This window comes from Syngnathoides biaculeatus, chromosome 12 (assembly GCF_019802595.1).
Source record: "Syngnathoides biaculeatus isolate LvHL_M chromosome 12, ASM1980259v1, whole genome shotgun sequence".
In the NCBI taxonomy this organism is placed as follows: domain Eukaryota; kingdom Metazoa; phylum Chordata; class Actinopteri; order Syngnathiformes; family Syngnathidae; genus Syngnathoides; species Syngnathoides biaculeatus.
In genome coordinates this window covers 2,562,671-2,585,127 of record NC_084651.1, presented here as the reverse complement: position 1 = coordinate 2,585,127, position 22,457 = coordinate 2,562,671, and the positions used below count along the sequence as shown (strand labels likewise).

General features: G+C 45.7%; 3 protein-coding genes across 4 annotated transcripts in view; 1 reads left to right on the top strand and 2 right to left on the bottom strand.

The window, feature by feature from the left end:
• Window positions 1–1,088: 1,088 nt before the first annotated feature.
• On the bottom strand, window positions 1,089–7,130 carry lrit1a (leucine-rich repeat, immunoglobulin-like and transmembrane domains 1a). Its single transcript, XM_061836363.1, has 4 exons — window positions 6,994–7,130; window positions 4,461–4,921; window positions 3,412–3,717; window positions 1,089–2,143 (listed from the first exon to the last, which is right to left on the bottom strand). The coding sequence occupies exons 1-4, from the start codon at window positions 7,113–7,115 to the stop codon at window positions 1,089–1,091; spliced, it is 1,944 nt and encodes a 647-aa protein (XP_061692347.1). The 5' UTR covers window positions 7,116–7,130.
• rgra (retinal G protein coupled receptor a) lies at window positions 4,847–22,374 on the top strand. Of its 2 annotated transcripts, XM_061836365.1 has the most exons (8): window positions 4,847–4,956; window positions 9,140–9,247; window positions 14,441–14,597; window positions 16,974–17,095; window positions 17,968–18,121; window positions 18,201–18,318; window positions 20,675–20,788; window positions 22,217–22,374. In XM_061836365.1, the coding sequence occupies exons 3-8, from the start codon at window positions 14,446–14,448 to the stop codon at window positions 22,358–22,360; spliced, it is 804 nt and encodes a 267-aa protein (XP_061692349.1). In that variant the 5' UTR covers window positions 4,847–4,956; window positions 9,140–9,247; window positions 14,441–14,445; the 3' UTR covers window positions 22,361–22,374. The 2 variants fall into 2 exon arrangements, with proteins under 2 accessions (XP_061692349.1, XP_061692348.1); XM_061836364.1 differs by lacking the exons at window positions 4,847–4,956; window positions 9,140–9,247 and adding an exon at window positions 14,038–14,149.
• ogdhl (oxoglutarate dehydrogenase L) overlaps window positions 21,734–22,457 on the bottom strand; it is a 48,976-nt gene continuing 48,252 nt past the window's right edge. The window contains exon 27 of the transcript XR_009797334.1: window positions 21,734–22,334. The gene's annotated coding sequence lies outside the window, so the exon portion shown is untranslated. The remainder of the gene's footprint in view (window positions 22,335–22,457) is intronic.

The window sequence follows — 22,457 nt, the reverse complement described above, 5'->3', positions numbered from 1 at the left end:
TTGACCCACTATTGGTTTTAAGTCGCTGACGCCCACTGATAAGTAGCGTTTCAGGAAGGGATTGTCAGGCGCTACTGGCTGATGACGTCACCGGGTCTGCTGCTTCAACCTTCATTTGCAAAAACTGTACCACTTCAGTTGATTCCCTTACATTAGCCACGGACAAGTAGGATACAGTGCAGTCCCTCAGAAATGCTAACTACAACCGCAAATACAAGCAGATGGATCACAGCAAGCTGCACAGCAACAAAGACACCGCAGATACCCGTGTATAGATATAGAAAAGTTTATTTAACACTATTCAAATCCTCAGTGGAGTTCATAAATGTATTTACTGGAGTAGTGGTTGCCTCTAGGTGGTGCAAAAACAAATACACGTAGATTGCTCAGGGGAATACAAATAGTTCCACGTCTTATTTACACGCCGTCATAGTTCAGTCCTTTCTGCACTCGTCTCCAGCTCCAGCTTGTCTGTGTTCACCATGCCTGCGTATATATGTGCAGTATCTCCTCTGAGAACGTATGACAGATATATACAGAGGCACAGACTTGACCGTATATGGAAGTGTACACCGTCCAGAAAAGTATTTACAAATCACACACGTACATATTGACAATGGAGTGTCTTATTGCTTTTAGCTCCCTTTGGGCAGCGTCGGACTGCTTTTTCGCCGACGTGAACGCGCTAGGATTTCTTAAAACCGAAAGTGAAGCGATATGGTACGGAAATATCCAAAAGACGAAAAAAAAGTCACCTGACAAATACCCTATACCGATATTTCCATGATGGTGCAGCGTGCAAAGGTCCTTTGGTAGAAATTGGCTCGGGGTGGAGGCGGAGTCGGAGGCGCGACCCAGCGAGGAGGAACTGGCGGGGGCGAGTCCCACGGAATGTGGGGAGGGTGGCCGGCGGACGGCCTCACTCCAGGATACGGGTGGTGGTGGGGATTCGGATGCGGCTGGAAGCGGGGAAGCGGGCGATGCTGTGAGCTCTGGTCGGGACTGGGACACGGCGCAGGAGGAGGAGGAGGAGGAGAATGCGTGCGAGGAAGGTGACGCGGCGGAGGAGCCGGAGCTGGAGCGTGACGTCAGCAGAAGTACTCGTTGGGCTGTCCTTCAATCTTAGCCGTGGCCTCGGAGTCCAGGCTGGAGCGGGCGGACAGCAGCCTGTTGGACTCTTCCGGGTTGAGTCTGTTCAAGTATTCCCCCTCCAGCCCTTTGGCTTTGGTCCCGGGTGACAAGGTCTCAAAGGTCACATAGGAATCTTGGATGTCCTTGGATTTTTTCCCCCAGTACTTCTGGATCCGCCTCTTCAAGGCGCCACAGCACACGATGACTGTGAGGGGGACGGCGATGATGCAAGCCACTGTGATCACGATCACGTTGATCAGCTTCTGGGTGCCCGTGGCGCTGGCCGCCTCGTCTGTGGAGAAGATGACGCACTGTTCCTTCTTGGGGATCAGCCCCCTCACGCATACGCAGGCGATGTACTTGGTCCTGGGGACCAGGCCTTCGATGGTCACCCTGTTCTGGCCCGCCCCCACGTTGATCTTCCTCATGTCCCTCTCTCCGAACACGGCATACAGCACACTGAAGGCGGTCGTGTTCTTGGCCTTCGGAGCTCGCCAGTTGAGGGAGATCGTATTGTCCGTGTCCCCCACCACCTTCACTGAGCGGACCACCTGCTCCGGGTCCTGCTGGAGGGACGAGGCGTTTGCCGCCAGGTTGCTGAGGTTAGTCTTCTCCAGATCCAGCAGTGCGTCCGCATTGGACGACGCGGCCGGGTCGGGAGAAGGACCGGAACTGTCCAAACCGGGCCCAGGAACTTCAGGCGCGAGGCCGGGATCCAGGGCTGGCGGCGGGGATGTAGGCGTGGAGGTTGCCGCCACATATCGGGCCACCAGTTTCTCCTGGTAGGCTGCTTTTCCCACCGGGTTGGACTTTTTGACTTTGGCCTTCTTCTCGTTGCTGGTTTGATTGCCTTCCACTTTTGGAGAATTAGACACCACTAAGGAAATGACAGCTTCGGCGTTCCCGGCGTAGTTTGTCGCCTTGCACACGTACTTCCCTGAGTCGCGGTAAGACACGGCCGGGACACTCAGGATGGACCAGGTGATTCCATCTTTGGACGTTTCCTGCTGGACTGTGAAAACAAAATGAGACAACGCGATGATCATCCGGCTTCTGTTTGTGGCTAAATGTTCTACTTTGCTGAAATTAATGCAGAGCTGCCTCACAATTGTGAGATTTCGCGGTTTGTGTTGTGAGTGTACTTCTGGTGCTTCTGCCTCTTACTCAAAGTCAGCTGGGATCAGTTCCAACTCACCCGTGACTCTCATGGGGACACGCGTTCGATAAGCGTCCGATCCCTGCTGTGAAAAGCCAAAATCCACATGAAATGGATGCTTTGTATTGTTCCGTAAATGCCTAAAGTTGCCACAAGATGGCGGCAAAGGACTACTTTTGCCTTAAGCTCCTCAACTCAGTTCAACGGTTCCTTTGCACCAAAATGCCACCGGTGTGAATAATAGAGGACGGGTCACCCCCACCCCGGAAAAAAAAAAAAATCTCCTATTAGGCAAGTGGTTGACCACGAAGATGTTTCACTTTATTGGAAAATGGCGTGTAACATAAACTTGTCTAATGAGCCACATGCTGCTTCACCATGGCTGAAGTTACCGCAAACAAGTCATCTTCATTAAGTGTAGATCGGCCCGGGCTGATAATCGGTGCCGATTTTCCGCATTTTCTCGTATATCAGGATGACCTTTTGGGGGAGACTGACTGGACATTTACGTCTCTATCCCAATTTTCACTTTATGAGACAATGCAGACCCTGGGAACTCACCGCACTTTTTCTATATTGTCTGAACTGAATTATGATTATGATTACAATGAAACTGGAAAATCTTATTTACCAGAGAACATTTTAGGGAACTATTTATTTGGTGATTTTTTTTTTTTTTTTTCACAATTTTTTCATAAGACAAGGTGAGGCCCCGTCGCTCAATGGTTAGACCATTGGTTTGGGAGACCAGGTCGTGAGTTCGTATCTCACTGGGGCCTCTAATCCTCAAGAGGGGTCGCGTCAGGAAGGGGCATCCGGCGTAAAAACTGTGCCAGACAAATATGAGCGTTCGTCTGAGATGTCACGCTGTGGCGACCCCCAAACGGGACAAGCCGAAAGAAACTTACTTAGTTTCATCAGAAATGCTGCTGATCTTAGGACCTACCTGCACATTTTAGTAGAATTTGAAATCAAAATGTCGATTGTCGAAATTGGAACATGTCGGAAATCTGAAAAAGTTGTCAGTAAAAGGAATTGAGACGAAATGTTGGAGTCATCTTGACGACTCATTTCGGGGAACCGGTCTATCTCTTGTCTCCGTCCCGAGAGATCCGCACACTCACCCGTTCCGTTGAGGGCTCGCTTGTCCGCCCTCCTCCACGTCAGGTCAGGGATGGGCACCCCGATGGTCCCGCAGCGGAGCAGCACGTTGTTGCCGACCGCGCTGCGGACCCGCGCCACCGCCGTGTGGATTTGCGGCGGCTGGCAGCGCCGCAGCTCGGCGTCGCTGAACAGGACGCCCGACACGCTCTCGGGGGCCGAGCAGCGCAGCCTGGTGTCGATGAACGCCACGGCCAGAGTGGGGGACTTCTGGAACTGGACCAAGTCGTACAGGCGGCAGTCGCACGCCCACGGGTTGTCGTGGAGACCTTGGGGGGTGGCGGAGAGGCGGGGTCACAGGTGAGCAAGGTCGGCGCGACGCGATGGAGCGGCTTGCAGATGGCCAATGTGGAGGATGTTAATCTTGTAAGAGGATTAACATTTAATTCATAAACTACATCATGAGCATGACGATGGCAATGATGATGATGATGACGATCAAGGTCGGGTTCTGCCGTCGTTTCAATTCCGTGCCCTTGACCGCCGCATTCTATCGAATCGTAGAATTCCATAAACGCTAAAAATCTGGCGTTTTCTTACTTCAGTCACCAAAAATGTTTCCAAATCCTTTTTTGGTGGTTTAAATTGGTGAATTTTGTTTTTCAGATTGTTTCCAATTTACGCGCCCAGCTGCAATTTCGCATCGTACGAGTTAGACCATGCATAAATTCATGTTTACTATTTTTAACAATCGGTTCGTCCATCTTTATTTCTCGGGCAGAACGGTAACAACTTCATGCACCGTACAATCGGACCCAATCTGAAACAATAGCGAGTCAATTCGGACCAGGTCGTCGTCACGTCGGTATACGGTGGTAGAACGGGGTCCGTGAAATTGGAGAAAAACAGAAGCAAGCCTGGGGAACGAGGTTAATTTTGGCCAAAGGAAAGTGGAAAAAAAAGTTTCATATATGTATTGTTAACTGTTCTTTGAACTGTTCGACTCTTGTGTCGTTTCTTCGACAAGGAGGCGGTGGCAAAACGAAGAGCCGACGCCAGGAAACGCTCTTACCCAGGATCATTTTGGAGCTCTCCGGTCCTTGGGCGGGTTTGGCCGCCAGCCAGTTGGCCAGCACGGCGACGGGCAGCGTTAGCAAACTGTTGCTGGACAAGTCCAGGTAGGTGAGGTTCCTGATGTGCGCGGTGGCCTCGGCGGGAAGCGAGGTGAGCTGGTTGTTGTGCAAGTCCAGCAGTCTCAGACTGGGCATGTCCGCGAGGGACTCCCAGGGGAAGGCGGCCAGCGCGTTGCCGTCCAGGCGCAGCTCCTCCAGGCTGAGGAGTCCGCGGAAGCTGTCGGTGGTCAGCGCCGACAGCGCGTTGAAGGACATCCACAGGAACTCCAGACCCGAGAGGGAGCTGAAGGCTTCGCTCGGTATCCGCCGGATGGCCGTCTTCTCGATGCGGAGCTTGGACGTGTCCGCCGGGAAGCCGACGGGCACAAGCGAGATCTCGGGATCGTTGCAAATCACGCTCCTGGGAAACAAAAATCCGCACGCGCACAAAACAACGTGAGTAACTCCACAATCCGACACCGTAAGATACGCTACGCTGATATCACAATACGTTAAGATGAGATACGATACGCAGCGGTACAATATCGTCCGATTTGCAATGTTACGGCACGATACGCTCGGATACGATCCGATAAGATTCCACAACCGACGCTGAAATACGTTGAATTGCATCCGATATGCCGAGATACGATTAGCTACGATACACGATTAGGCCACGATTGCACTAAACTCGTCATAAAACTCACAACGGGAGTTATCCCACTTTGGTTCTCGGTAGCGCTCTTAACTGCTTTTGAACGACAACAACTTTTGATTGCAGGCCGTGATGACACACTTGCATTGGATTGGTCAGGAGAGTGCCGGTGTCAAACGCAAGGCCCCCGGGGGCCAGATCCGGCCCCATTTTACGTGGTCCAGTAAAAAAAATATTCTTCACGTTTCTTTCGAAATGGATTTCTTCTTTTCGTTTTAGCTGAAAAACAGCCCGGTTTCAAAACCACCTCGATAGGGTTCATGTCTGGAGAATGTAACTTTTGGATACTTCTGAAATTTTAATTATTTTCCTTTTTTTGGCGACCTGAACTGTTTTAATTAACCTCTGGCAGTTCACTACCAATATTTATTTGATGTAGACCGCTTGCCTTTTTTTTTTTTTAATTCTTTTTTTTTAATGATTAAAATTAGACATAGTAAAAGTTTTGACCGGTAATTTATGTAAGAATCAATTAAAGGAGCAACTTTATATGTAATCATATGATGAGCTACAATACTTTTAAATGTTTTTTTCACAGTTTCAATACCTGCTGAGTGAATTCAGCCCCAACGTAGCCCGCAGCCAAAATAAGATCAAAACTACTAATCTCAATAATGCAGACATTTCTGTATGTAATTCATATTTGGAAGAAAATTACCCACAGAACATGCATGACATCCCCTAATTTGGCTGCCAAGGGATTAGCAAAATATTCACAAGAGCCCCCAGTGTTATGCATTTGCACATGTACATATTTGCTGAATGCCAACCCCAGTGTGTGTGTGAGTGTGTGTGTGTGTACATATAGTAATAACCGTATTACTAACAGTTTCCAATAGAGCAGGACAACTCTGGCTTCTGGAATAACGTTAATTGATATTTAAGTATGCATGTAAGGCAGGAAATGTTTTTAGTGTTGTTTTGCTTTTATTTGTCTTGGCGGGGGGGGGGGCGGGGGGGGGCATGCACTGGAACTCATGATGTTCATGTACTTAAATGGTGCTGTAATGTTTTTTTTAAACAATATATTTATTAGATTTTTCATATATAATTTTACAAAAACAACACAATAACAGTAAAACAAAAACAGAAAAAAACAAGCCAAAAAAAAAAAACAAAAAACACATAATAGTGTTAAAAAAAGCACACAAATCACAAAGAATTCACATTTTTTTTTCAAAAACTCTTCTAAGGGTCTCCACATGTCCTCAAATTCTTGAGCTCTTCCTCTCGTAACGTACGCGAGTCTTTCCAGTGCAACACAAGATGCCATTTCCAACATCCATACTTTTATTGGAGGAACATCCACTTTTTTTTTCCAAAATAATGCAGGAGACCAAAATCTATAAGCGTGGCCTTCTTTTTATGAACAGCAAAATCTTTGGGATACACACCCAAGATACGCAGTGTTGCGCAATGAGGAACCTGAATTCCAACTAATTCTGGTGCTGTACTGTTAGTTTGTAGGAATGCATTCCAAAGTGGTGTTAAGGGGAACAAAGAAAAGTATATAAACACAAAAAAAAAAAAAAAGAGAGACAGAAACGACTCTACGACCCACTGCTGACGAGCTGTAAAGTGCAGAAATTGTACCGACACTCGCCCTGATCTATGTTTTCCGCACGTACAGTACATTTGTGTGTGTATACTTTGGTGCAAAACTCCAAATGTCACAAATGAAAGACCCGCGTAAGCACGTGCGTAAAAGCGCAAGGAATGGGTCCGGGACGAACTGGTGCCCCTTAAACAGCGGGCGGGGTGGTGGGCGGCGACCTTACCTGGCCTTGGAGCCGTCACTCAGGTTGTGGTAGAAACAGCTGCACTGGGACGGGCAGCTGCTCACCGGGGAGAAAAGCCCCCCCGCGGCCGCGTAGACCCCCACGACCAGGACGAGGAACATTTTGGGCCGCCTGTACGCAGGGCGCCGAACATGCACGCGCTCACTTTGCATCCGACTTTCCTCCCCCCACCCTCGCATCTACGGGAATATCATCCGCATGGTTCGTCCCCACCGCTCCGCTGTCCCATAGTGATCAGACCGCGTTCGAGTCCCCAGATAAAAAGGATGCGCGAGGATTAGCGCAAGGACTGCCGTTCTTTTCATTTGGATGCCTCTGGCATCCCGGAATCCGATAGGCTGCGCGGAGACGTCCCCTGTTTGTTGTCGCATGGCCGAGGGAGGGGGGGGGGGGGGACAGTGGGAGAGGGAGGGGGCAAAAAAAAAAACAAAAAAAACTTCCGAAATAGTCATAATCCCCTCTGATGTTTGCTTGTCCCCCCCCCCCCCGCTTCTTTTCCTCTCAGATGTAGTTTGTTCATTTGAGCCGTGCCGTGACTGTTAATCTACAAGTTGAAGCATCTCAGTTCGGCCGCTAGGGGGCTCCTGCATTTCACCGCACACTTTTTACCAATGTGCCATTTGGCTGTCATTCAAGACAAGGGCATTATTTTCAGAATCAGAATCAGCTTTATTGGCGATTTTTTTAAATTTATTTCTATATTTGTCTGTCTGTCTGTCTGTCTGTCTGTCTGTCTATCTATCTATCTATCTATCTATCTATCTATCTATCTATCTATCTATCTATCTATCTATCTATCTATCTATCTATCTATCTATCTATCTATCTATCTATCTATCTATCTATTTCCCGTGAGTATTTTTATAAAAAATTGGAAAACTAAAATGTTTTTTTCAAAACTGTTCAGCCATTATTACATTATTAATCATATTTACAAGGCAAATGCATACATGGACTTCACGTGGTGCTCAAGCACATTTCAATTTTCCCATTGATGGTTAAAAAAATGGTCTGTTAGCTGCAGTCCATTTATTTTTTTTTTTGCTCATTAATGTTTTTTTAAAAGGTTAAAAAAAAAGAGAAAACAACCTGATTGTCCCTGATTGTTTTTATATCTGACAGGCATTTATTCAAGACGTCAGCAGAATTATACCTATGAGATGATTATATGACACTGATGCTTTTGAAATGTTGTAATAATAATAATAAGAAGAAGAAGAAGAACAATGAGGCTCCTCTAATGTTCAGTGCATAAGCCTACATAACGTAGCCTATTTAAATGTGGATGTTATTGTGATTTTGGAATATTCGACGCTACATTAATTCGGATGTGCATAAACTATTCCGTAAATATTAGAGGTGGTTAGGGCTTTGCTCTGTTGATTAGCGTGTGGAGCCACCCCACATACAAGCGCAATATATTTGCTCAAACTTAACTCCAGCAACCGTTATGAGACATGCATCACTGTACGTGTAGTTTCCTCTTCAGACTGTGTGTCAAAAATATAATAATATAATAATAAAATGAGTTTACCATTTTTGTAAAAATTAAACTGGATGTGGCGAAGCGGTTCGTCTTCTACAGTCCAACCGCGACGAATCAGCGCCGAGCTGTTTTCCTGATTCAAATATACGAGACCATCCATCCAAGAAAGCGATGGATGAATTAATACTGACAGTACATTAATCATCAGAATAATAGTAATAATGAAAGCTTTTGTATCCCCAGTCGAAGCTGGAATGTTCTAAAAATAAAAAGGCCCCCCCAAAATGAGCCGAATTATCGTCACGCACGAAACCACACGAGATCCTGAACTGAACGAGGATTTCGGTGATCATCAAAGGTTTGATTTCCTGTGACTTTTGTGAGCACTTTTTCCAAAAACAAACGGGATGAAAAATGTTGAATAGTACAACATTGCCATTCAAGTTACTCATGTTTTGGTTTTGATTTTTATCTTTTTTGCCGGCAAGCAACGTTCGGCACAAGAGAAAATGTGAGTCGCCAGCGAGTGGACGGAAAGGAGACTCGAGATATCAACTCAGTCAAATATTTGGCCGCTTGTGCGAGGGACTTCCGACTATAAAGCGTTTGTTTCATTCTCAGAACTTTGTGTATTTGCAGCACCTGGACTTTGTACTCGGACCACCGTAAGACCACGAGCCATTGACCCTGCAAAGTGTGCCTCTTCTGGAACTATCTCTGAGGAAAGGCTCAAAGATGGTGTTTAAGGTAGGACAGGATGGGATCTGATGGGCCAAGAAGAGGCCTGCCTCAGACTGGATGAGGCAGCACAGGACAGGACAGGACTTTGGAAAGGATAGATCTATGTATAATTAGAATCTGATGGAATCATTCGGGTCTACGCTAGGATTTGACATGATAGGACAGTCTTGATAGCTGAATTGCAAAAAGGGTAGGAAAAGTACAGGATATAATGCGTGATAGGAGGACTTAACATGACTGGAACCGGATCAGATAAGCTTACCTCAGACAATAAGGTACAGGACAATGAGATGGGTGCAGGTATAGTCGAATATGGCATAAAGGATCGGCTTGGGATCAGATTTGACAAAATGTGATATAATGGGATAGGATGGGATAAACAAGGGAGAGGATAGGATAGGCAAATAAAGCACCTGATATGCTAACACAAAGGTTAGGACAGGTTTGCACAGGACAGAAAAGGTGAACTAGGCTTAGGCAAGGATGTGACGGAACAAGATAGGATTGCGGAGCGTGAAATAGGCAAAGGAAAAATTATACAAAGAAAAGACAGGATGGGTACAGATAGAACAGGACAGGACGGGACAAGTCGAGAGGACTGAACAGGCCATTTACATGTGGAAGATTAATTCTGTCACGTCGAATTACAATCGGAGATCGATATTCCCTTTTGTACTATACACAAAAATGAGACCTCATATTAATCCATAATCTACTTTCGTATTGAAGTTTTTGTCACCTTTTTTTCCTGTGCAAATCCCTGTGAGTAAGTATGCGAAGTAAGTGTAGCTGAAATGAGCCTCTTAACCTCTTGGGCAATCACTTGTTGAGGAAAACTCAAACATTCCATATATCAAGTCCTTAAGCTCATTTGCAGGATCCCGATCACTGGAGTGGACTTTATGGAGATGCGATGTCATTGTTACCACTTACCACAAGAGGGAAGCGATTACGTCCCCCCCAAGAATAGAAAATGGTGTTTCTTAGCATTGGTTTTATCGGAGAAAATATCAAAGCTAAAAGTGGACGAACGTGACATCCAAATATTGACGTTCCAGACACAGAGCTAGCTAAGAACTAACTTTTCCACAAAGATACCGACGCAGCATAGAAATCCATACCTCCATTTTCTACGCACTTGTGCTCATTTTAGGGTCACGGGAGAGCTGGGGCTTAATCTCGTTTGACTCGGGGCGAGAGGTGGGCTACACCCTGAACTAGTTGCCGACCAATCGCAGGGCACGTAGAGATTAAAAAATTAATCAGACAAGTATTCTTGTCGAGAGTCTTCAATGAAGCCAAAATTTTGAAATGCGGGGGGAAACTGAAGGTCTGAACAGTGAGGCAGACGTGTGCACCACTTTGGGACATATTTCGTGAAAATGCTACGCTAACAAAAATTAGCTTTGATGCTTCAGTAATTCCAAGCCTTCAAGCAACCACTACTTGAACACACGGGGCAGCAACACATACAAGCAGAGGATTTCACAGGACAGGGAGTCCTCGGTCTACGACTGGGAGTCCTCGGTCCGCGACTGAGATTCGTTTCTACAGTTCCGACTTAACTCGAATTTCGAATTAAGTCGGATTTCACCCTTAACGTGAGAATTTACGTCAAAATACCAATAAATACTCAACAAGATGACGTACTTAGCATGACTGCTGAGAGGTGGACGGAGAAGAAGAAGAAGGGGAGGCCGTGCTTAGCTATTGCCAAGGAACCCGGTCTTCAATCCTCATCATCTCGACAAGTATCAAAGAACCTTGTTTTGTGATCGTTGTGTCCGACATAGGAACGGAACCCTTCACATGTGCTAAAATACGTCTTTGTCTTTAATAATTGTCACCACGGTCGACCGACTGAAGCCTCGGTGGTGTTAGCGTCTCTCCTTCCTCCAATCGTTTTATGATCTTGAGCTTCGTTTCCGTGGTGATGGCTGCGGAAGCATTGCTAAAAGACAGTTTTCTTCTTTGAGGCGGTAATGTCTAAAAAGGAGGGTGAAAAATGCGCAAATACTCCCGACCCACAAAGCATGGGACAGACAAAACGGCGGACGGGGGAACGGGCGTTGTAAAGTCGTTGTAAAGTCGAAACGTTTTAGGACTCCCTGTACAGCGGAACAATTGGGACGCTATTTTCATGAAATCAAACAAATTCAAACGTGTTCTACTACATGCTACGACTATGAATACCCCCCCCCCCAAAAAAAAAAAAAAAGAACATTTCAATCTTCATCTTATAAGCCTTGTAAAGGGGCGGGGCGTGTAATTCTGACAAATGGAAAGAATTAAGAATCTTTTCAAAGTGGCCTTTGGCACCATTTGGCACATTGTGGTTTCCCAACATTTTTGATCTTATAATCCAGAAGCCGCCCGCACACAATGTGAGGTTTGTTCGGCAAAAGCCGCCAACGGTGACGTCGTCGCGACGCGAAGCACGACAAAGCCGCAAAGAAGGTTTTTTTTTTGTTTTTTCCGCACACTTGCCGTGATCGTTCTTTGAACGTAACCTGCTGGCTGAAACGTTTGTTTTATCTTTTCAGTCGAATCCTCGAGACTGCGAACCGCTAACTGCGCATGTTTCGTTCTGTTAAGAAGAGCAAACGATGCAAAAAAAAAAAAAAAATACAACAACGCAGCTGGAAAGTATATCGTGTACATTGGAGCGCTGCGTATTTCCAGTTTTGCACTTTTTGCACAAATTTATCCTTTTGCAGATGCTTTTCTTTTTTGGAACCTGCCATCAAAAAAATTGCGTATTCTTGGTTTTCTCTGTTTGTTAAAGAGTCCAAAAATTATTTTCATGGCTAAATGCTGTCTGCAGTCCCCCCCCCCCCCCACCCAAAATAAATAAATAAATAAAATAAAATAAGAATAGTTGTCCACTCAAGCAATTTTCTGCAGTGGAAGGCTTGTCGCATTTGAGTTGGTCATCCAATCACAAAGCAATTTTTTGTGATTGGATGATTGTTTGTGATTACATCCAGTGAGTGAGGCCGACGAGGATAGCGACGCCCCGATCGGCTTTGATTTTGCGACGCTTCCCCCAAACTAAGATTGAACACGGCACCGACATTTTCATCCAGCTGTGCATTTTCTTTGCGGCTTATCCTCACAAGGGTTGCGGGAGCACTGGAGCCTATCCCAGCTATCAATGGGCAGGAGGGACTCGAGGTACACCCCAAACTAGTTGCCAGCCAATCGCCGGGCACATAGAGACAAACAGCCACATTCGCAATCACACCGAGGGGCAATTTCGAGCGTCCAATTAATGTTGCATGTTTTGGGATGTGGGATGAAAGCGGAGTGCCCGGAGAAAAGCCACGTAGGCACGGGGAGAACATGCAAACTCCACACAGGCGGAGCCGGGATCGAACCCGGGTCCTCCGAACTGCGAGGTCAACGCTTTACCAGCTGACCCCACCGTTCCACCGCATCTTCATGACGTTTTTTTGAAAATTTCTGCCTTAATACAATCGATAACGCCTTCGCTTTAGTCGGACGTTTGTTCGTTGTTGCCGTTCACGTACGGATGCTGTAAATTCCGTTTGTGCACGCGCAGCTGTAAACTCGAAAACTTTGAAATTTAATGTAGCAAAAGTACAGCTGTGTCGCTATTTTTGCTTCTTGAATCTGGAAAAATGTAACATCAGGCATACGTAGAAGTGTATGATCGCTTAATATTATTACACGTATGCAAAAAATTGATAGTTTTGAAATCAGAAGCCAGTAAAACAAAACGCTTCAACAAAATTCTTCTCATCTCAATGTATAAGGCGCCCATTCCGATAACATCCCTCAAAATTAAATTGAATTCATCCATCCATCCATTTTCTTTGCCGCTTATCCTCATGAGTGCTGGAGCCTATCCCAGCTGTCAACGGGCAGGAGGTGGGGGACACCTTGGACTGGTCGCAGCCAATCGCAGGGCGCATCGGGCCAAACGACCAATCGCACTCACAATCACACCTAGGGGCAATTTAGAGTGTCCAATTAATGTTGCATGTTTTTTTGAGGATGTGGGAGGAAACCGGAGTGCCTGGACAAAACCGCGCACGTGCGGGGAGAACGTCCAAACTCCACACAGGGATGGCTGGGATTTGAACCCGCGTCCTCAGAACTGAGAGGCCAACGCTTTCCAGCTGCTCCGCCATGCTGCCTAAATTTAATTTAATAATTTTTTTTTTTTTTTAAAGGGCTCATTACTGGGGTGTTGGTACCCTCTAAAAGTAGTGACTGTGCACCTTTGAGCCATCAGCCGTTGCATGTTAGGAGCACATTTGCGCGTGCATCTTGAAGACGACTCCGCCGCCTTCATTTGCGCCATCCCAAAAAAATGCGCACGGCCACATGTGGAAGGCATGGGGGGGGGGGGGGTGTCTACAGGCTGCTGCTGCTGCTGTTGCTGCTGCAGGCGCATGAGGCGCAACATTTCCTCCATTTTTGCTCTGGATCGCAGCTTTTAATGGGCGAACGCGCGAAGATGCGGTTTGCGGACACCTGTTGTGTGCGCGGAGATGAAGATCGCCGCCATCGTCATCATCCTCCTCCTCCTCCTCGTGCTCGCCGCCAGACACGCACGCGCGCACAAAAGGCTCGTTGTGTCAGTAATTGCTTTGCTGTGTGCTCCGAGGGGTGTTAAGACATTCCTGCGCGGATTGGGCGGTGGCTTTGCATGACGAGCGGCCCGCTTTTCACGTGAAGTGGCCCTTTAAAAAGCCGGCGCGCTCGCTCAGAGGCGCTGCGTAACCAGGCCGGCGTGTGCGTGTGGGGTTTTTTTTTGTTTTGTAATTATTTTTGCGCGCGCGGGTGACAAATCGGCTCCGAGGATGGTCTCGTCGTACCCTTTACCGGAGGGCTTCTCCGAGTTTGATGTCTTCTCCCTGGGATCGTGCCTGCTGGTCGAGGGTGAGTTTTGTTGTTTTGGGTTTTTTTTTTTTTTTTTTTCATGTACTTATATATTTATTTTTGCGGGGTTTTGCTTGTTTTGCCCGTGGAATGCGGACAGGAAAAGCCACAGTGGGCGTGGGTGTCATACGTGATTTCACACATCACGCATCACCACTGGAGTCCATTTCTTTTTGGATTTTTCAAATCGTTTTTGTTTTTGTTGTTTTTTTTTTTGCGCACAATCTCACGAGTGACTGGTGTCATCGCGTGCCACCTCCCTCCCTCCCTCCCTCCCTCCCCCTTTCAAAGGTCTGATGGGCTTCTTCCTCAACGCGGTGACCGTGGCCGCTTTCCTGAAGGTGAGGGAGCTGAGGACCCCCAGCAATTTTCTGGTCTTCAGCCTGGCCATGGCCGACATGGGCATCTCCATGAACGCCACCGTGGCGGCGTTCTCCAGCTTCCTCAGGTCAGCGACCTCCATCGCCCGCGCACTTCTCATCACACCCGCTCGTCCGGTACTTACACCGACACCCCCCCCCCCCCCCCCCAAAAAAAAGGCCACAAATCAGCACCAACATTCCAGTACCGTAGCGCAGTAGGGCTACATGTTCGTTTCTGTAATTGTAAGCCATCAATGGGCACGGTATGAATATTAACAAAAATAAACTCAATTCAACTGTATTGCGCGTGTCGGAGTCTCTAAATTGCCCCTACGTGTGATTGTGAGTGCGACTTTTTGTCTCAATGTGCCCTGCGATCGGCTGGCGACCAGTTCAGGGTGTACCCCGCCTCCTGCCAATTGATAGCTGGGTTGGGCTCCAGCACTCCCCGCGACCCTCGTGAGGGTAAGCTGCAAAGGAAATGGATGCATAAGACTAAAGGCTCACCGAAGGTGAGGTAGAGGACTTTTTACCCCTCGAAAATATAATTGTTATTGTAACACACTTGAATATTACATTGTGCTCATATATAGACGTCTTTAAAATATGATTTCAATAATCATTCAATACACGTGTATGCTAGAAAGAATACTAAGGTCAAAAATGTCCCTAAATTGTTTGCAAACTAAAGAGTTTTAAAAGATAAAACTGCACTCCAGCACTCCCTGCAACGCTCGTGAGGATAAGCGGCAAAGAAAATGGATGGATGGATGTATTGCACATTGAAGTTAAGTAAAAAGTAGACAAAATTGAAAAAGGATCTTCAAGACAGAATGCAAATGTGTTGGAATTTATAATATGCGACACAAATGTACCATCCATGTTTAAAAAAGTTAATTCAGTGATTCTTTTAAACACCACTAGAGGGAGCTAGTCTAGTTCATGGATACAATATGTTGACCAGTTTGTGATGAAAGGCAACACGGGAACTTCTTTACAATACTTTCAGAACACAGATTGAGATACGTTTGTGCTGTTCTCGACTGTTTTTCGTGTATTTTAAAATCTGGTTAGCTGTACTTTTTATTGCTGAGTTTGCCAAAACGGAGTTTCGGTCACATAAGATGGGGAAAAACAAAAACGGGACAGCAGCCATGTGGACAAATTTGAAAAGTGAGGAGCCGACGCGGCAAATTCGGAGATGCAAGATATTCCCCACTTCTCAGAATTGTTTCACGTTGTTGTTTTGAGGAAAATCATCTTGCGCCATACAAAAATATATAAATATAGTTCAAAATTCTGAAGCCAACACAAACAGGTAAAGTGTATTACAGTATTTCATTTGTCACTGGTCGTCAGTTGAGCTATTCTTTATTAATTAGTTCACAAATCTATCTGCACAAGTTGTTTCGACAGCATAAAAGTCGAGCCGGTGTTACCTAACTCCTAAACAATAATAATAATGAATTCAATTAATAATCGCAGACGCCTGCACGTTCGCTATTTAGCATTTGCTAATTGCTTATTTGTCATTTTGCATCCTGTCAGTGATTCATTGAACTGAAAAATGTATTTGTCCATTTTACATTTGTACTTTCAGTCTACATTTTCCATCTGTGGAATATTATTTTTATACCGATTACAATGTGTTTAAAATATGGATGAGCATGGATACCCCCGCAAAATTGTGAGGAAAATATGTGTAAAAGTTACTTCTTTACTCTGCAATTGGCTGGCAACCAGTTCAGGGTGTCCCCCGCCTCCTGCCCGTTGGCAGCTGCAATTGGCTCCAGCACGGCCCCGCGACCCTCGTGAGGATAAGCGGCAAAGAAAATGGACAGATGGACACTTCTTTACTCTATTGAACTCTTCTTGTTTTGTTTTTTAGGTACAAAACAAAAACGAATACTTTTTTTTTTTTTTTCTATACCCGTACCTCAAAGTTGCATCTATTTCCTTTTTTCCTTCCAGCCAAACATCAAATATGTTTGAGATTTTTTTATAATATTTGGAGGTAATTCGTTGTCTGCTTGGCTGCAAACGCCCCAAGGGTACGACGTCAAATCGCCACCAAGGCGGCGCTTAATATTGCATCAAAGTGCGCTTCCGTGGGATAATCGGGAGCAGTCGGCCATTATCGTGACGGCGTGGATTAGGGGAGTGGGGGCGAGGGGCGAAGGGGGCGAAGGGGGCGAAGGGGTGGGGGCTTTTCTGGTGGTCGACCCGCCTTTCTCTTCAGTCAGTGCAGTGGAGGTAATCTCCTTTGTTGCGAGTTTGCCTGAGACGAGGCTGCCTTCGCCGTCGGTGTGAACGCCAAACTCGGCTCAAGGCACACATGCATATGTTCGTTCCGTTGCTCAAAATAAAATTCCCCCTACTTTTGAGCATGTGTGCTTTAGAACAAAAGCGTACCGTTGGATCAATCTAATCATCAAACGACATGATTGACACCCTGCTGGCAGGTACTGGCCGTACGGCTCCGAGGGATGCCAGACTCACGGCTTCCAGGGGTTCGTGACGGCTCTCGCCAGCATCCACTTCATCGCCGCCATCGCCTGGGATCGATACCACCAGTACTGCACGAGTGAGTCCGCAGCCGTTCGTCGGAGTCGCGAGGCCGAACCGCGCCGGCACGGGCTGGGCCTCGACGCGGGAAAGGTCCTCTAAGACCCCCGCGAGTGCATTTGGGATCTTCGTAAGTCGCTGCAACACAATGCAAAGTTGGCTCGACAGAGATGAAGGCGGTTTAAAAAAAAAAAAAAAAAAAAAGAGAGTTCATCAAATAAAATGCACATCAACGTTGAATGAAAAAATATGCCAAAATTCATGTTTATAAAGAAACGGTCCGAAAATATTAGATGCAAATGTGCTGTATTTAAAAATTCAATACAACTCGGATTTTTTTTAATTGCACTTTAAGAACAAAAGCAGATGAAACTGAGTTCTGTAGGAACAATAAAAAAAAGAAAAAATTGTTAAAATCAAAAGAAGATTAACGGGTTTCGAGGCGGGTTTTAAAAATATGATAAAAGTGCTCGTGAGGACGTTTGAGGGAGCGCTGGCTGACTCCAAAGTAGATCAATCTAATGGATACAAAAGAAATATGAAATTTGAATGATTAAATTGTACTGTTGTGCTTCTCTTTGTTAGCAGTAATGAAAAATGTATCACATTAAAAGACAAGTGAAATTGGCAAATATGCTAAGGTCTCCATCTGAAACAGGTCAGGAAATGCAGATACAAAATCCTAAATTGTGTTAGAAAATAGATTTCATTTAAAAAAAAAATTTGAAAAATTAAATTAAATTTAAAAAAAATATATATATATACGTGTGTTTGTCTAATTTGAATGACTGATCAAGTTCTGCGTCAGGCGCAGCATAAACGACGACCCGCCCGATGTCAATTTGCGCAACGGACCGACGTCTTCACATTCGGTTGTGTTGTCGTCGTCAGGGACGAAACTGCAGTGGAGCAGCGCCATCACTCTGGTCGTCTTCATCTGGCTCTTCAGCGCCTTCTGGTCCGCCATGCCTCTCATCGGCTGGGGCGAGTACGACTACGAGCCCCTCCGGACGTGCTGCACGCTGGACTACAGCAAAGGCGACAGGTATTTGAAGCGCCCCTCAAAACTTCTTTATTAGCGTACTGACCCCCCCCACACACACACACACCCTCCGTCCGCTTAGGAACTACGTCTCCTACTTGATCCCCATGAGCGTCTTCAACATGGCCATCCAGGTGTTTGTTGTCATGTCCTCCTACCAGTCCATTGCGCAGAAATTCAAGAAGACTGGAAACACCAAGGTAGGTACAATTCCCACAAGAACTCCGGCCATTTTCTGAAACGCCCATCGGCCAATCGCAGACCATATCGAAACATATGCGACAAACTTATGCATATGCATAGGAAGCAACTTATTGAACTCCAAGTTCCCCTATCAAACATTGTAAAATAGATGATGTCATGAAAATTAAAAAATAATATTCTTCACTTCAATGTCTATACGAAAATATAAATATGAGTGCCGAGTGTGTCGTTCATGCGCAAAGTTGCGTAAGTCTCACTCGACATCCCAGTGGCGGCCTATCGTCTGCAACGTCAGCGGATGTCACACTGGGACATTCGCCACGGAAATCACGAAGTGGCACAACAGAGATTTTTGGATTTTTTTTCTGACACGGAATCTCTTTTCGAAGAAGAAAACATCTCACGATCGATTGAAGCGACCGGGGCAATATTACCCTATCGTTTCGAGCCACATTTAGATGATAAGCGGATCACTTCGAACTAACAACAGACTCCCCGACAGTACGGATGACAGCATGTAGCGTACTCGGCCGCGAGCGACGAAAACGCCGTAAACCGGCGGATGAGCCCGCGAGCGTTGTCGTCGCTCACTGAAAGACGGATTACGTTCCCCCCCCCCCCCCCAAACTATTATTATTATTTTTTTTAATAGCTCTATACACACCTACCCGCCATTTGGAACCCACGAAGCGCTCGTCCTTTGCACCCGTGCAATCCATTTTTTACGACGAACCGGGTCTTTTGGAAACGTGTGAAGAGTGAATCCGTCCTCCCGAGCGTTCGAGCAAAATCCAGCAATGCGACGAGCCGTCATTTTGGCTAACACGGAGGAACAAAGAGCTACGTTCCCGCAGATAAAACTAGTAGAAACATACGAGACCGCCTGAGTGGGCGTCCGCTACTAACGTCACTTCCTGGTTCTTCTCCAAAACAAATCCCTCGAGAGGATTTTCATGGCGGGAGTTACAAAAATCCATATACGTCAAAATCATTTGTGTGGTGAAAAAACAGATGGCTCCATACTGGCTGCATTTTTTAAAAAATGAAAAACAAACTAAAAATCCTGCTTTTGGCGTCAGTTGGCCTTTAAACATGTATTCATTGTGCTTTTGGAATGGAGCTACACGGTACACGGAGGAAACGCGGGATAAACCCTGGACCGGTCAGCAGCCAACAGCAGGCTACATAAAGAAAAACAAGCATTAATATCAAGAGTTTAAGAAACAAAAATCATAACTATGAATCACGTGACGGCTAATGGGACTTGTCCTTTTGAGAGGGGCTAACAAAAAATGAACACGGCTACGACAACATTTAGGAACCTTCGAAAACTGCTGCAGATCGTAATGATGCCGGTACACTGTACACGCAAAGTCCAGCTTGAGAACATATCGCGTGCACGCTCGGAAGTCTTCGAGGTGCTTTGAAGCGCCTCGCCGGGAGAAACCGCAGGAATTCTCCCAGGCTGGCCCGCACATGCGCACGCACGCGCACATTCCTCATGTGCTGCTCATTGAGCGCCAAACAACCGATTATGTAGGTCATCATCAACACACGACCCAGTGCTTCTGTTCCCGACCGGGATGGGAGATGATGGTCCAACAAGGGGGGAGTGGGGGCGGGGGGGGGGGGGGAGACCGTGGAACACCCCCCCACCCCCCCGGCAAATAAGTTAAGCTAGTTGCCACGTGAGGTCGCCGGAAACACTTTGATGACAAACGACAACAACGTGCGTCCCCGTCAAACTTTATACAGCTGGCACATGTCGGTTTGGCAGTCCGGGACAAATCAAAACGGGTCGATTAAAGGTTACGTAGCCGTCGTATTATTTTTGTAAGACTCTCTAACATCATAACGCTCTAACATGAAACATAAACACGGAAAAAAGGGCACATATGGACGAAACGAGCGTCGTGAAGTGGGAACGGAACGCCGTAATGAATTCCTGGCACGCTGGATTACACGAGACCAATGAATTAGCGTCGGGATTTATGGACTAGCATAACGAGATGTATTCTCGGCGGGTTAATCCCGTACTCTCGGTAATATCTTGCATCACTCGCCAGCTGACTGCGATGTCGGTGCCACTTTTCTATAAGAGTGCCCTCGTGAAGTACTGTAGTTATTCACGAGTTCCGATTAATGAGGTGGCTAAAAGTCATTAACAGTTCAAGGTACTACTTATGGAAATGGTCAGAGACCGAGACACCGGGCAAGAGGTAACTTGTCAAATAGTGGACTCCGGCTTTATAAATCGATTATAAAGGTGTTATAAAGCAGTTATAAACTTTTTTCTCAGCAATTTCTGAATGGTGTGGTTCTGACCCGTGGCCTCCCCCACCCCATTTCCAGTTCAACCCAAGTACTCCCCTGAAGACCATGCTGCTGTGCTGGGGCCCCTACGGCCTCCTGGCCTTCTACGCCGCGGTGGAGAACGCCAACCTGGTCTCGCCCAAGCTCAGGATGGTAAGCGCGGCCACGCTTTTCGTGTCAGAAAATACGACTCGGGAATAATGACTGCGAAGACGAAAGTAAACCACATCGATGACAACTGTAAGAGTACAGAAAAATTACAACTATAGTAAAGTACTAAAGAAAAGTGAAAAATAATGTGCAAAGCACTTGGAAGTGGATTAATTATGGTTATCAGAGCAGATTACCACAACAGGCCATTTAGAAGATAGTACTAATTAATCAATTACTGCTTTGTGGATATTAGATAGGAAAATGACAGTAACTTAAGATATAATAATGTAAGTGTTATGTGTTTCTTTGCGGGTAAATGATGATGTTATAAAAGAAATTGTAAGAAAAATGGAAAACACACAAAAAAAAAAACTGATGTAAATTCTGTGACTATGGTTAATTACTAATTAAATTTCATGAAATAATGATTCCTTGATTGTTTACTATTAAATCTTATTATAAAACATCCAAGCAATCTGGCATTTCAAAATGTGAGTTTTTCCTAATTCGATAAAAGACGCGAAAATCATTTTTACCTTTTCACACCGGAGATAAATATACAGAAAATAATAGACCGGTATGGCTTCTTAATTAACTTTAAAAAAAAATCATTATAACATTTGAAGAGTTTGTTTTCCAAACGAGACATAGGCATTTTTTTTTTCAGATTTACGAAACTCGCGCCAAAATTATCCAGCTCCGAATGGATAATTATTATTATGTCTCGTTTTGAAAACAAACTCTTCATTTGTAAATCATTTCAATCTGTTCATCTGTTAAAATAAAATATGAAGTTGAGGGAATACGGGATGGTCAGTTGTAATTCCAATGACAATCATGAACAGTATTTCAACCAGGAGAAAAAGTTTAATAGTATACAGTTTGATCACAGACAATTACTGAGAAAAATAAATAAATACTGTTCTCGAGGCGTTGCCATTTTATGGGTAAAAAACTACTTGTAAAAGAGACAGCAATGAGATTAAGAAGCGGCGTACCTCAAGGATCAATGATCGGTCCAAAATTCTTTATACTTGACATTCATTAAATTTGCATGTTTACAGATTTTGCTCATTATGTGAATTTTCATTGATGACACAAATTAGTTTTGATCTGGTAAAAAGTAAAAAAAAAAAAAAAAAATACAACTTTGGTGTGGAGTTGAAAGACGGCTAGAAATTCTCCAGATGTATGAAAACCCAAATGCATATTTCATCAGCCATTCGGCTCCTGGTTCGAGGACAGCACGAAAACGCCGAACATCTGGACGTGAAAGTTTAGAGGAGGTGAAATGAAGTTCACCTGGAAAGGTCGTAGCGTCTTTTAGGCTGATCCGGAAATTTCTCCCCGAGAGCTCAATACCGCTGCCGTTTTGAATCCGCCGGTCTTTCGAGCGCTGACGGGCCTCTTTGTTGCTGTGTTTGTCAGATGGCCCCCATCCTGGCCAAGACCTCCCCCACCTTCAACGTCTTCCTGTACGCTCTGGGCAACGAGAACTACCGAGGGGGCATCTGGCAGTTCCTCACCGGGGAGAAGATCGAAGTGCCTCAAATTGACAACAAGTCCAAATAAACTCAGCGCTGCAAATGTTGCGCAGCCGTTTCGCTTGTGGCGGTGGCGGTGGTAGTTTCGTTTTATGTCGTGTTTACGTTCGTACGTACAGTACGTA